The following is a 12,794-nucleotide window of genomic DNA, read 5'->3' on the forward strand; positions in this document are numbered from 1 at the left end:
GACGGGAGCAAGAAAACTTCTCACGCTCCCTGGGAGAAGTCTTTTCATTTGTTTTCCTGCCCACTGTCAAGCGGGCAGGAAAACAGATGAAATAATTGCTCCTGCACACAGGGAGCAGCATTTTATCTGCTCAGTATGTGGAGGAGCAATGCCGACTCCCAATAGAGATGGGGAGCCAGCAGGGACCGATGGGTCATTGAGGATCCCCCCACGATCCACATTGCTGCACACTGGGTGCCCTAGTACACCTTAAAATTATTTGGCTGTTGGATTGCTATTAAATTCTGACACTAAAACAACTTTTGAAGCACAGTTTTCCCTCTAATAGCCTTATTTTGAGTCCCATGGTATGCAAAATTGAAAAAGAAGCTAAGGCCATCTTGAGATGATGAGATCGTTGACGAATCTGCTGATCTGAAGTGTTTAACCCTGACATTATGTGAAAAAATAATTACCAGGTAATCAGATGCAGTGTTCATAATTTCACAACAATTCGCTAATTTGATGATACCCAACTCAGAATCCATGCTATTTCCTCTCTACCACCCACCACCAAAGTTACTGAAGCCCCAGTAGGAGAAACTCATGGAGGGTGGGATAGCAAGCCATTATAGTGCACACATATAAAAAGAGACTGTGAATGATGATTTCTGCATGTTATCCCACTCAAACACCAACTTATGGTAGCTTTTTTACATTTGCTTTTGTTTAAAAACATTTTGACCATATTATACAGTTCACAAAGGCTACGATTTGAAAGAAAGTCCTGAACTGAGCTGAAACAACAGCTAACAAGTTCATACACCACTAGTTACAATGTCGAGTTCACCCAGTTACTTTTTAGATTCCTCACATGCAGTACTTAATTTATAAAAAAATAAGTGCCAGGGTCCTTATGAGAAGACCACTCCAGCTTTCACCATCCATCGCCTGAATTAGCATTGCCAATGACAGTACCATCACAACTAATCATCACACAACCTTACAAGTGTGATAATTCAGACTTAAAATATACATTCAAAATGACTTATCCAGGCCGCTCATGCTATTTTTAAAGTTTTGGATGGCGGTTATTAGTGATTTTAGTGTATATTTAATTATTAAACAACTGTTGTGCTCCTCTTAAAATTAGACAAACAGCACCACAATGTTGCATGCTGTTATAAGAGCTGATGTTGACAATAAAGTGCATGTGCCAAGCACAGGAAACCACCGCCTCAAATTAAGCACTGCTCTCATTTGTTTACTTTGACTTGGGAGCTCTCTGAAATTGATTTGTAAAAATGTATACCTCAGACAAATTTAATTGATTCTGAATCAAGAATAAGAGTTGTGTGACAGGCAAAGCCAATGAACATTCATTTATATTTTCTCTATCAGCTTTTTGGATTCACGTAATTACACTCCAACCTGGGACAGTCCTGATCTGTCAAACTGTAGCGGTAAGTTTTTTTTCTTCTTTTTTCATCCAATTTTCGTAGAGTAAATGGTTTTACTTAAGTACTAGATGCATCATGTCCTTTGGTATATGCTTGTGAGAAGAACCAGCGTTTTGTTGACTTCATTATTGACTGATAGTTTGACTATAATCAGTCTTTAGTGGCTCAGCTACAATGTGCGTAATAAATAGCTCTAGTCCTGAGAACATCTACCACGAAGCAACTACAAAAAGACTGCCAACAAGTTAAACAAATGCCCACCAATACTTTTTTTGATGTGTACTACATTTAATGACTGGGAAACGGAGTATGGTTTGGGTGGCAAACTTTGGCATACAAATTATTGTAAAGTTGGTTTAAAAGTTCCAACCAGTAAAATATTCTGTGACGGCTCATCTGCTAAGGCAGAGAAGCATTGCCCCCACTGCTTCAGCTGCAAGTTGAATACAAAAAATAAAATGATAACATTAGTTATTATCATTTTGTGCTTTGTATTCAGCTTGCAGCTGAAGCCAGGCGGGCGTGGCTGGGCTCCCCGTGTCACAGGGGGAAGAGTGGTGGCAGCTCCTAAAGTGCGCATGATTCTTCGGTTGGCTGTCTCTGGCCGGCCAAAGTGACAAGCGCACTCTGCATGTTCTCCACGCAGGCTGCATTACAAACTGGGTGGAGAACATGCACAGCCTGCCAGCCCTTGTCATTGCACCGAACCACGGTGCTCAGACCAATCACAACGCTGCTAAGGAAGCGGTGTGATTGGTCAGGGGATTCTGGGAGGCTGTGTGCTTCCTGCTGAGAGGAGGACGGAGAAAGAAGAGGCAGCGGCTGACGATCGGTGGTAAATAGGTAAGGGCTTTTTTTTTATTCCCCATTCCCTCGTCCCTCCACCCTACCACCCCTGGTCGGTGGCAGCCGCTACTGAAAATCTTGCACCCCATCATATAAGAGACTGAGCTTTTTAGGCCTCGCGTGGGTGTGGCAGCAAAGCTGCCCCGCCCTCGGAGAGATCTTGCAAACAAAAAGGGAGCCTAAGCCCCGCCCCTCCTTTCTATTGGGTAGCGTCAGTGTTCATGGTAAACGCTGGCTTCCCATTAGAAAGGAGGGTTTTCCGTTGCCGCCCTGTCCGCTTTCGGAACGGCCTCTCCGGACATAGTTGCCTGCATTACGGCCGTCATGACGAACTTTCTTCTCTGAAGCTTCGTCAAGCTGCCTTGTTAGGTCTCGCTAGTTTAAGTAGGAAGCAGCTGCAAAGTGCTGCATGTCCACTCTCTACCGTTATTGCATTTCATATTAATTCTTTTAAATGTGTACTTCTCCATTAGGAACGTGTATTGTAACACTTGCATGGTCCGCGTTTATTTAGGTGCCAGGTCTATTTACTGTCCCAGTCTGACCCCGGGTGCCACCGTCCAGGAGGGTTTGCCCCTGTGACTCAGCGCCACATCCAGCAGGTCACATGACTGGCAGTCCGTGCCCGGTGCAGCCACAGACCGTGGGAGACAGCAGTGTGCGTGAGGCAGGTGTGTCTGTCTGAGGGAGATACAGCAGCGTTTATTTATTTTATGTATTTGTTTTATGCGTTTTTATAGCGAACTTTACCCGAAGGTGTCAGAACGCTTCACAATAGGAACAGTGTGTGTGAGGAAGAGAGACAGCAGCCTCCGTTTGTGTATGGGTAACGGAGAGAGGAAGCTGTGTATGCCTGAGGGAGTGTGTGTGTGCGAGGGAAAGATAAGTGTGTGAGTGTGAGACATCGCTGTATATCTCAGGGAGAGTGACAGCAGAGTGAGAGCGACAGCAGAGTGAGAGTGACAGCAGAGTGAGTGACAGCAGAGTGAGAGTGACAGCAGAGAGTGACAGCAGAGTGACAGTGACAGCAGTGACAGTGACAGCAGAATGAGCGACAGCAGAGATTGACAGCAGAGAGAGAGTGACAGCAGAGTGAGAGTGAAAGTATAGTGAGTGACAGCAAAGTGAGAGTGACAGCAGAGTGAGAGTGACAGCAGAGTGAGAGTGATAGCAGAGAGTGACAGCAGAGAGAGTGACAGCAGAGTGAGAGTGACAGCAGAGAGAGAGTGACAGCAGAGTGAGAGTGACAACAGACTGAGAGTGACAGCAGAGTGACAGCAGAGTGAGAATGACAGCAGAGTGAGAGTGACAGCAGAGAGAGTGACAGCAGAGAGAGTGACAGCAGAGACAGTGACAGCAGAGTGAGAGTGACAGCAGAGTGAGAGTGGCAGCAGAGAGTGACAGCAAAGTGAGAGTGACAGCAGAGTGAGAGTGACAACAGAGAGAGTGACAACAAAGAGAGTGACAGCAGAGAGAGTGACAGCAGAGTGAGTGACAGCAGAGTGAGAGTGACAGCAGAGTGAGAGTGACAGCAGAGTGAGAGACAGCAGAGTGAGAGTGACAGCAGAGTGAGAGACAGCAGAGTGAGAGTGACAGCAGAGTGAGAGATGACAGAGTGAGAGTGACAGCGGAGTGAGAGTGACAGCAGAGTGAGTGACAGCAGAGTGAGAGTGACAGCAGAGTGAGAGTGACAGCAGAGTGAGTGACAGCAGAGTGAGTGACAGCAGAGTGAGAGTGACAGAGTGAGAGTGACAGCAGAGTGAGTGACAGCAGATTGAGTGACAGCAGAGTGAGTGTGACAGAGTGAGAGTGACAGAGTGAGAGTGACAGAGTGAGAGTGACAGAGTGAGAGTGACAGCAGAGTGAGAGTGACAGCAGAGTGAGAGACAGCAAGAGTAGGAGTGACGTGAGAGTGACAGCAGAGTGAGAGTGACAGCAGAGTGAGAGATGACAGAGTGAGAGTGACAGCAGAGTGAGTGACAGCAGAGTGAGTGACAGCAGAGTGAATGTGACAGAGTGAGAGTGACAGAGTGAGAGTGACAGCAGAGTGAAAATCAGCAGAGTGAGAGTGACAGAGGAGTGGGAGTGACAGCATAGTGAGAGTGACAGCAGAGTGAGAGTGACAGCAGAGTGAGTGACAGCAGATTGAGTGACAGCAGAGTGAGTGTGACAGAGTGAGAGTGACAGAGTGAGAGTGACAGAGTGAGAGTGACAGCAGAGTGAGAGTGACAGCAGAGTGAGAGACAGCAAGAGTGGGAGTGACGTGAGAGTGACAGCAGAGTGAGAGTTACAGCAGAGTGAGAGATGACAGAGTGAGAGTGACAGCAGAGTGAGAGTGACAGCAGAGTGAGTGACAGCAGAGTGAGTGACAGCAGAGTGAATGTGACAGAGTGAGAGTGACAGAGTGAGAGTGACAGCAGAGTGAGAATCAGCAGAGTGAGAGTGACAGAGGAGTGGGAGTGACAGCAGAGTGAGAGTGACAGCAGAGTGAGAGATGACAGAGTGAGAGTGAAAGCAGAGTGAGAGTGACAGCAGAGTGAGTGACAGCAGAGTGAGAGTGACAGCAGAGTGAGAGTGACAGCAGAGTGAGAGAGACAGCAGAGTGAAAGAGACAGCTGAGTGAGAGTGACAGCAGAGAGTGACAGCAGAGTGAGAGTGACAGCAGAGTGAGTGACAGCAGAGTGAGAGTGACAGCAGAGTGAGAGTGACAGCAGAGAGAGTGACAGCAGAGTGAGAGTGACAGCAGAGTGAGAGAGACTCAGCAGTGTGAGTGTTCTAGAGAGAGCAGGGTATGCTTGTGCGCTTACACGGTGCACTGACACACAGTAGCTAAAACAAAGAACAGCTGAACATGTATCTGGGAGCTTCATGGAGGCAGCCGGCCCTCTGTGAGGGGAGCAGCAAGGAGGGGACTCCCCAACCAATCAAGTGCAACTACTCTATCTATCTATCTATCTATCTATCTATCTATCTATCTATCTATCTATCTATCTATCTATCTATCTATCTATCTATCTATCTATCTATCTATCTATCTATCTATCTATCTATCTATCTATGTATCTATCTATCTATCTATCTATCTATCTATCTATCTATCTATCTATCTATCTATCTATCTATCTATCTATCTATCTATCTATCTATCTCCCTCACTCTATCTATCTATCTATCTATCTATCTATCTATCTATCTATCTATCTATCTATCTATCTATCTATCTATCTATCTATCTATCTATCTATCGCATTACCACAGCATCACTCAGCACCACCACAGCATCACTCAGGGGCACAACAACATCACTATGCGCTACGACAGCATCACTATGCGCTACCACAGCATCACTGAACACCACAGCATCACTCGGCGCCACCACAACATCACTCGGCGCCACCACAGCATCAATCTGTGAAACCATTCAACAACTGGTTCAAATATGTTCTCTCAATGTTTCAAGCGTTATTACAAATGTCACAAAAAGATGTTAATATTTCACTTCTGTTCCTGGATTTTCGTCACAATAAAATGCACTGAACATTATCTTCACAAAAGTTATTTACAAAAGTTTAAGCTATTGCCATTATAAATTACAATAACTTGTATTCAAGTATTAATTAAAAAAAAATAAAAGCCATTGTTATTTGTAATATCAATACATCTAAGTCACGTAAATACAACACATATTGCATTACAAATGCTATAGGTGTCACATTTGGGAAAGTAAAAATATTGGCATTGTAAATGACAAAGCTATTAATTTCGCTATTTTCAAAACCAACACATAAATAAAAAAAATTGTCATTTACAATACCAATAGCTCAAACTTTCCTAATGCGAGACCTATTGCATTGCAAATGCTTGTTTATCTGGCTATGACTGCTTGGCAAGCAATACAGACAGTAAAGACTGGATACCAGGTTCGTTTATAGCATGATGCATTATGAAATAAGTAGGTTTCAAATTAGTACAAATATAAAGGTAATTGCATGAAAATGTTTAAAACTAGAACCAGATATCCAGAATGAAAGGTGTAGTAATTCGACTTGTGGGCTCCCCTATACAGTTGATGGACGTGAACCCGTGCAGGGAAGGTTGCCTCTGCTCACGGGCCTTGAAGAGGAAAGGAAGTTGTCGATCAAAGTCACATAGAACTCCCTGGGGATAGCAGTAGAATTTCTGATGCCGCATGCAGGCCAACAAAGTCAAATCACTTGCAAAAACCTGGAAACATTTTCGACTTGATTTTTACTGTAGTATTGTTACTTGTTTATCTACAACTGTACTGTATATCGATACCTTGTCTTCCTTCTTTCTTCTTCTTTTCACTTTTTTCTCCTTATTTGGTGACTGCTGTCCCACTTAACCTCCGAATTGGAACAAAATCGAAAAGTCTATCAAAAAAGACCTATTGGTTGAATCCAGACAGTACAAAATGCACTCACAATATGTGTATTTGTTTTAGATATCATCGAAAACCCGGAAGAATTAGCCAACCAGCTTTTGAATCTCACTGGTGACGGTCAAGAGTTGACTCAAGAAAAAGTAGACACCTTTGTCCAGCAACTCAAGAAGCTCGTGAACGGCGCCGAGATCAACGCTTCGCTGGGGTCCACTGTTTTAAATGTGTTTTCTAACATCATTAGCAGTTCAGATGAGGCGCTCTCGAAATCCTTCTCAGAGTGAGTGCGACTTAGGTGTCTCAGTTCCTTAAAACATAAATCGTGCTGCTTTTAATGTGTGGTCAGGGTCGTAGGAAGGGGGTTGGTGGGTGCGGGCCGCCCCGGGCGTCATCACTGAGGGGGAACAAAATGGCAAAAATATGTATTTTAAACACATATTTTTGCCGTTTTGTCACCCCCCCTCAGTGATGACACTTGTCATCCCCGGCTCGACAAAATGGCAAAAATATGTGTTTTAAATACATATTTTTGCCATTTTGTCTAGCCGGGGGTGACAAGAAATGTTCTGCACCGGGTACCACCTGACCTTGCTATTCCACTGTGTGTAGTGAGTTTGAGACGGACTTTATTAAACTTTGGAGTCTTATATTTTAAAATTACATTGGGCCTTATTTAGACTTTGGCAGAATGGATACTTTTGGCCAGCTGTCCACAGCAAAGGTCGTAAAATATTTTTGCGACCAGTGCAGTATTTTGCAAATTAACCTTTGTGCAATAATATGAATATAATGAGGTAGGTCCAAAGTGCAACCTATCGCAATTAACAGTTATCACAGGGATGGTGGCCTGCTAGGTTCAGAAGACCACTATGTCTGTGAGTGCTTTCAAAGAAAGCAAATGTATTTTTAATGCAGCCTGTTTTCATTAAAGGTAATAGACTTCTTTTAAAAACGAAAGATTCCTTTTTCGTTTTTGTTTGTTAAAGAGAAAGAGTGGTCCTGGGGAGCACTCCTCCTCTTAAAACAAAGTTTTTTTGTACATTCTCAAAGGGAAAGGGGACCCAAAGTGACCCCTTTCCACTGGCAAACACGGTAGACAGTCAAAATATCGAGTTGTTAATGTCGATGTACCATATTATCGAGTCCAAAATATCGATGGTAAGAAATATCGGAAACCAAAATATCGTAGTAGAAAATATCGATTTATGTGTGTGTCAAAAATATCGAAGACATTAATGTCGAAATCAGTAATATCGATGCTGAAAATATTGAATGTCAAAAATATCGATATGTAAAAGTGATGTTTTAAAGTATGTTAAGTAATGATATAGTTAAATGTTGTATATATATAATGTAATTTTTACATATAATTTTATAATTATTAGTTAGAAGTGTAGGAGCGGGATGTAGAGTTTATAGGGGATAAGGGTGGGTAGTGTATTAAAAAAGTATATTGTAAATATGGAATAATAAATTTCGCATTTGTTAAAAAATTTAAATTTGCGAAATTTATTTCAAATTATTTAAAATTTCGAATTTTTATATAAATTTATTGAGTATTGTTAAATTATTTGTACTTTGCTTTTGGATATATATTAATAAATTGTGTAAATATATCTAAATTTTAAAATTTTTACTAAATAATTGTATTTTAATGTTAGGAGCGGGATGTAGAGTTTATAGGGGATAAGGGTGGGTAGTGTTTTAAAAAAGTATATCGAAATTGTACAATTTAAAATTTCGAATTTCCTTTAAATTTCAAAATTTTGAAAATTTTTAACAATATTTGTAGTTGTCGAATTTTTATCGAAATTAAGGGAGTATAATAAACATTATGATTCATTTTTGTGTATGTGCAAAAAAGTTTTAAAAATAATAAAATATTACATTATATTTTTATAATATTTGTACTATACATTTAGGAGTGGGATGTAGAGTTTATAGGGGATAAGGGTGGGTAGTTTTTAAAAAATATATAGGGTAATTATATAAAAATAAATTTCGCAATTTCATATAAATTTTCCAAATTTCTAAAATTCAAAATATTTTGAATAATGCGAAATGCTATCGATTGTTATCGAATATAGTACTTATTTTTTTAGTTTGCTGTTGTGTATATACTAAAATAGATTTGTAATTATAATATTTTTAGATTTTTTCGTAAAATATTAGTCTAAATATTTTATGAGTGGGATGTATAGTTTCAAGGGGATAAGGGTGGGTAGTGTATAAACAAAGTATACTCTAATCATAGAATTAAAAATTTCGTAATTTTTTTTTTTGTTTCTCTTAGAAATTTTATAAACATATGCTTTAAATACGAAATTATGAACACTATTATGTTTGTGTTCTAAATTGAGGTATTTTGTGTATGTAGTAAAAAGTATACAAAATATATAAGTTAGTAGATATTTTATAAATAAATGTATCATTTTTTTAGGAGTGGGATGTCGAGTTTATAGTGGATCAGGGTGGGTAGTTTTTTCTAAGGTACTTTTTGTGCTTTTAGGGTCTTTTTTTGTGTATGTGCGAAGGGGTATTTTAAGTGTTCAGGGTCACTTTTTAGTTTGTGGGTGAAGGAGTTTTGTTAGGTTTAAGGCTCAGTTTTTAGTTTGTGAGTAAAGGGGTATTTTTAGGTTTCAGGGTCAGTTTTTAGTTTGTGGGTGAAGGTGTTTAGTAAGGTTTCAGGGTCAGTTTTTAGTTTGTGGGTAAGGTGTTTTGTAAGCTTTCAGGGTCAGTTTTTAGTTTGTGGGTAAAGGGGTATTTTTATGTTTCTGGGTCAGTTTTTAGTTTGTGGGTAAAGGGGTATTTTTAAGTTTCAGGGTCAGTTTTTAGTTTGTGGGTAAAGGGGTTTTGTGAGGTTTCAGAGTCAGTTTTCAGTTTGTGGGTAAAGGGGTATTTTTAGGTTTCTGGGTCAGTTTTTAGTTTGTGGGTGAAGGGGTATTTTTAGGTTTCAGGGTCAGTTTTTAGTTTGTGGGTGAAGGGGTTTAGTAAGGTTTCAGGGTCAGTTTTTAGTTTGTGGGTAAAGGTGTTTTGTAAGCTTTCAGGGTCAGTTTTTAGTTTGTGGGTAAAGGGGTATTTTTATGTTTCTGGGTCAGTTTTTAGTTTGTGGGTAAAGGGGTATTTTTAAGTTTCAGGGTCAGTTTTTAGTTTGTGGGTGAAGGAGTTTTGTAAGGTTTCTGGGTCAGTTTTTAGTTTGTGGATAAAGGTGTTTTGTGAGGTTTCAGAGTCAGTTTTCAGTTTGTGGGTAAAGGGGTATTTTTAGGTTTCAGGGTCAGTTTTTAGTTTGTGGGTAAAGGGGTTTTGTGAGGTTTCAGAGTCAGTTTTCAGTTTGTGGGTAAAGGGGTATTTTTAGGTTTCTGGGTCAGTTTTTAGTTTGTGGGTGAAGGGGTATTTTTAGGTTTCAGGGTCAGTTTTTAGTTTGTGGGTGAAGGGGTTTTGTAAGGTTTCTGGGTCAGTTTTTAGTTTGTGGGTAAAGGTGTTTTGTAAGGTTTCAGGGTCAGTTTTTAGTTTGTGGGTAAAGGGGTTTTGTGAGGTTTCAGAGTCAGTTTTCAGTTTGTGGGTAAATGGGTTTTTTTAGGTTTCTGGGTCAGTTTTTAGTTTGTGGGTGAAGGGGTATTTTTAGGTTTCAGGGTCAGTTTTTAGTTTGTGGTTCAAGGGGCATTTTTAGGTTTCAGGGTCAGTTTTTAGTTTGTGGCTGAAGGAGTTTTGTAAGGTTTCTGGGTCCGTTTTTAGTTTGTGGGTAAAGGTGTTTTGTAAGGTTTCAGGGTCAGTTTTTAGTTTGTGGGTAAAGGGGTTTTGTGAGGTTTCAGAGTCAGTTTTCAGTTTGTGGGTAAAGGGGTATTTTTTAGTTTCTGGGTCAGTTTTTAGTTTGTGGGTGAAGGGGTGTTTTTAGGTTTCAGGGTCAGTTTTTAGTTTGTGGGTCAAGGGGTATTTTTAGGTTTCAGGGTCAGTTTTTAGTTATAGGTGTTCAGGAAAAACATAAATTAAGATTCTATTTAAATTAAATTTATTACATTAAATTAAATTTCATTATATTACATTATTCATTTTTTTACATTTGATTTACTATAATAATTTATTATTATTTAATGTCCTGCAGTTACTTAAATTAATTGTTATTTGGAGTTGGAAGAGTAAATTTAATATGTTCTGTGTCCTGCACTTACTCTAATTAAATGGTGAATGCTGTTCTAATAGTAAATTAATCACGGTTTTTGAGAAGCAATTACCTAAAGTAAATGGTTATTGGAGTCGGAATATTAAAAAATTTAATTATGTGTCTTTCAAATATTGATATTATATGTATATGGGTGTATGATTAATAATTGTTATAACTTCAGTGTATAGTATGTTATTTATTTACATGTGGTATATAGAAATAGATAGAACATTACAGTTATAATACATTTGCTAAAATACATAATAATGATTTTGTCATAGGTAATACAAAATAATGACACCAGTTTTCTTTTCTGTATATTTTTTTATTCAACACTTGAAATATACGATCACATATACATTTTATCAAGCTATGTTTGGTATACATATAAACAAAAAAGGAGGATAATGTTCTTTGAATAATCACATTTTTGAGTAATTTTCTTGACAAGTAATTTTAATTTGTAGAGAAAAAATTGTTAGTTCACATAATGCAATGTATGATATTATACATACATAATACAATTATTGTTTCTTAATAAAACATCAAACATGTGTAATGAAAAACATAAGTCACAAATTTTTAATACATATTGTGATATACTGATGATGATATTAACATATGAACACTTTTAAATGTTTAATAAAATATAAATATCCTAATGAGAACATGTACATCATCATCAATGATTCTTTTAACATTACAATATTCTTATGTATGACTATTATTATTAATAAATACGTTTTAATAATAACAATTTTCACATATTAGTCATATTGTAAACAATTAAATCTGATAAACAAATACAATATTACATATTTAGTTATATAATAATTTTAATAAATATTACATTAAATATTTATATATTTTCATACTTAATGTAATAAATATTAAAATTATGTAATATATAAATAATATACAGCCAAAAAGAATTTCTATTTACAATATACTATACAATTTTTTTTACAGTACACATAATTTCGAGCCATATATATAACAATAATGGACATTTATAGTAGTACTTTTCACAGTTACATATAATTTGGCTTGTTTATTTTGTAACCACTCTTTGTCTTTTTGCGTTATTTTGGTAAAGGGAAAGTCGCGGTTGGAAGCAGGTTCACTTTTGAGTAGGTACGATTCTACTTTTATATTTTTAAAGTAATGTAAATTAAAAATAAAGGTTATATTTTGTTAATTTGGGGTTGGTCATTAAAGTATGACTATTTACATATAATGGAGTGGAATTAATACGTATTTTCGTTCACGACTTTTTGAGCCATTTAAAAAAATTGGAGTTAATGAGTATGTGGTATAATTTTATTAAAATAAAAATTAATAGGATTTTTATGTTTATATATTATGGGATACTCGTTACTGTTATGTCGGTGGGATTGTTTAGCTGTTTTTTTTTCTCGTATTTTGAAACAGCTATTTCCGTTTCCGAATTTTTTGGGGGGGGGAAAGGAAGTGTGTTTCAGTTGTTAGAACGGAGATGATTTACATTCTTCCTTTATATTTTCAGTTCTGTGAAATATTTTTCACACTTTAAGATAACAGTCGTTATTTTAAATGGCATTTAAATAGTCGTTTAATTTGGATGATGGAGAGTTTTAGCAGAGTTACAGAAAACATAAATAATGATTTCTTGGATTAAGTCTTTGATATTTACACATTGTATTGTCGGTAAAGAATTATCTTTATGATGTTTTATTTAAAGGTAAGTTATAAATTTATGTTATTTTATTTGGATGGAAGCAGTTTTTAAAAACAAATATTGTGATATAATAAAGTAAAAATATTTTTGCGACCAGTGCAGTATTTTGCAAATTAACCTTTGTGCAATAATATGAATATAATGAGGTAGGTCCAAAGTGCAACCTATCGCAATTAACAGTTATCACAGGGATGGTGGCCTGCTAGGTTCAGAAGACCACTATGTCTG

The 12,794-nt window shown here is 37.9% G+C and overlaps 1 protein-coding gene across 3 annotated transcripts in view; it reads left to right on the plus strand.

Annotated features, from left to right (window-relative positions):
• The window catches only part of ADGRG6 (adhesion G protein-coupled receptor G6), a 653,874-nt gene that overhangs the window by 450,272 nt on the left and 190,808 nt on the right, over positions 1 to 12,794 (plus strand). For all 3 annotated transcript variants that reach the window (XM_086927164.1, XM_086927162.1, XM_086927163.1), the window contains 2 exons: positions 1,381 to 1,442; positions 6,751 to 6,967. In XM_086927164.1, the coding sequence (XP_086783290.1) occupies positions 1,381 to 1,442; positions 6,751 to 6,967 (279 nt within the window). The remainder of the gene's footprint in view (positions 1 to 1,380; positions 1,443 to 6,750; positions 6,968 to 12,794) is intronic.

The sequence above is a fragment of the Lissotriton vulgaris genome, chromosome 6, assembly GCF_964263255.1.
Source record: "Lissotriton vulgaris chromosome 6, aLisVul1.2, whole genome shotgun sequence".
In the NCBI taxonomy this organism is placed as follows: domain Eukaryota; kingdom Metazoa; phylum Chordata; class Amphibia; order Caudata; family Salamandridae; genus Lissotriton; species Lissotriton vulgaris.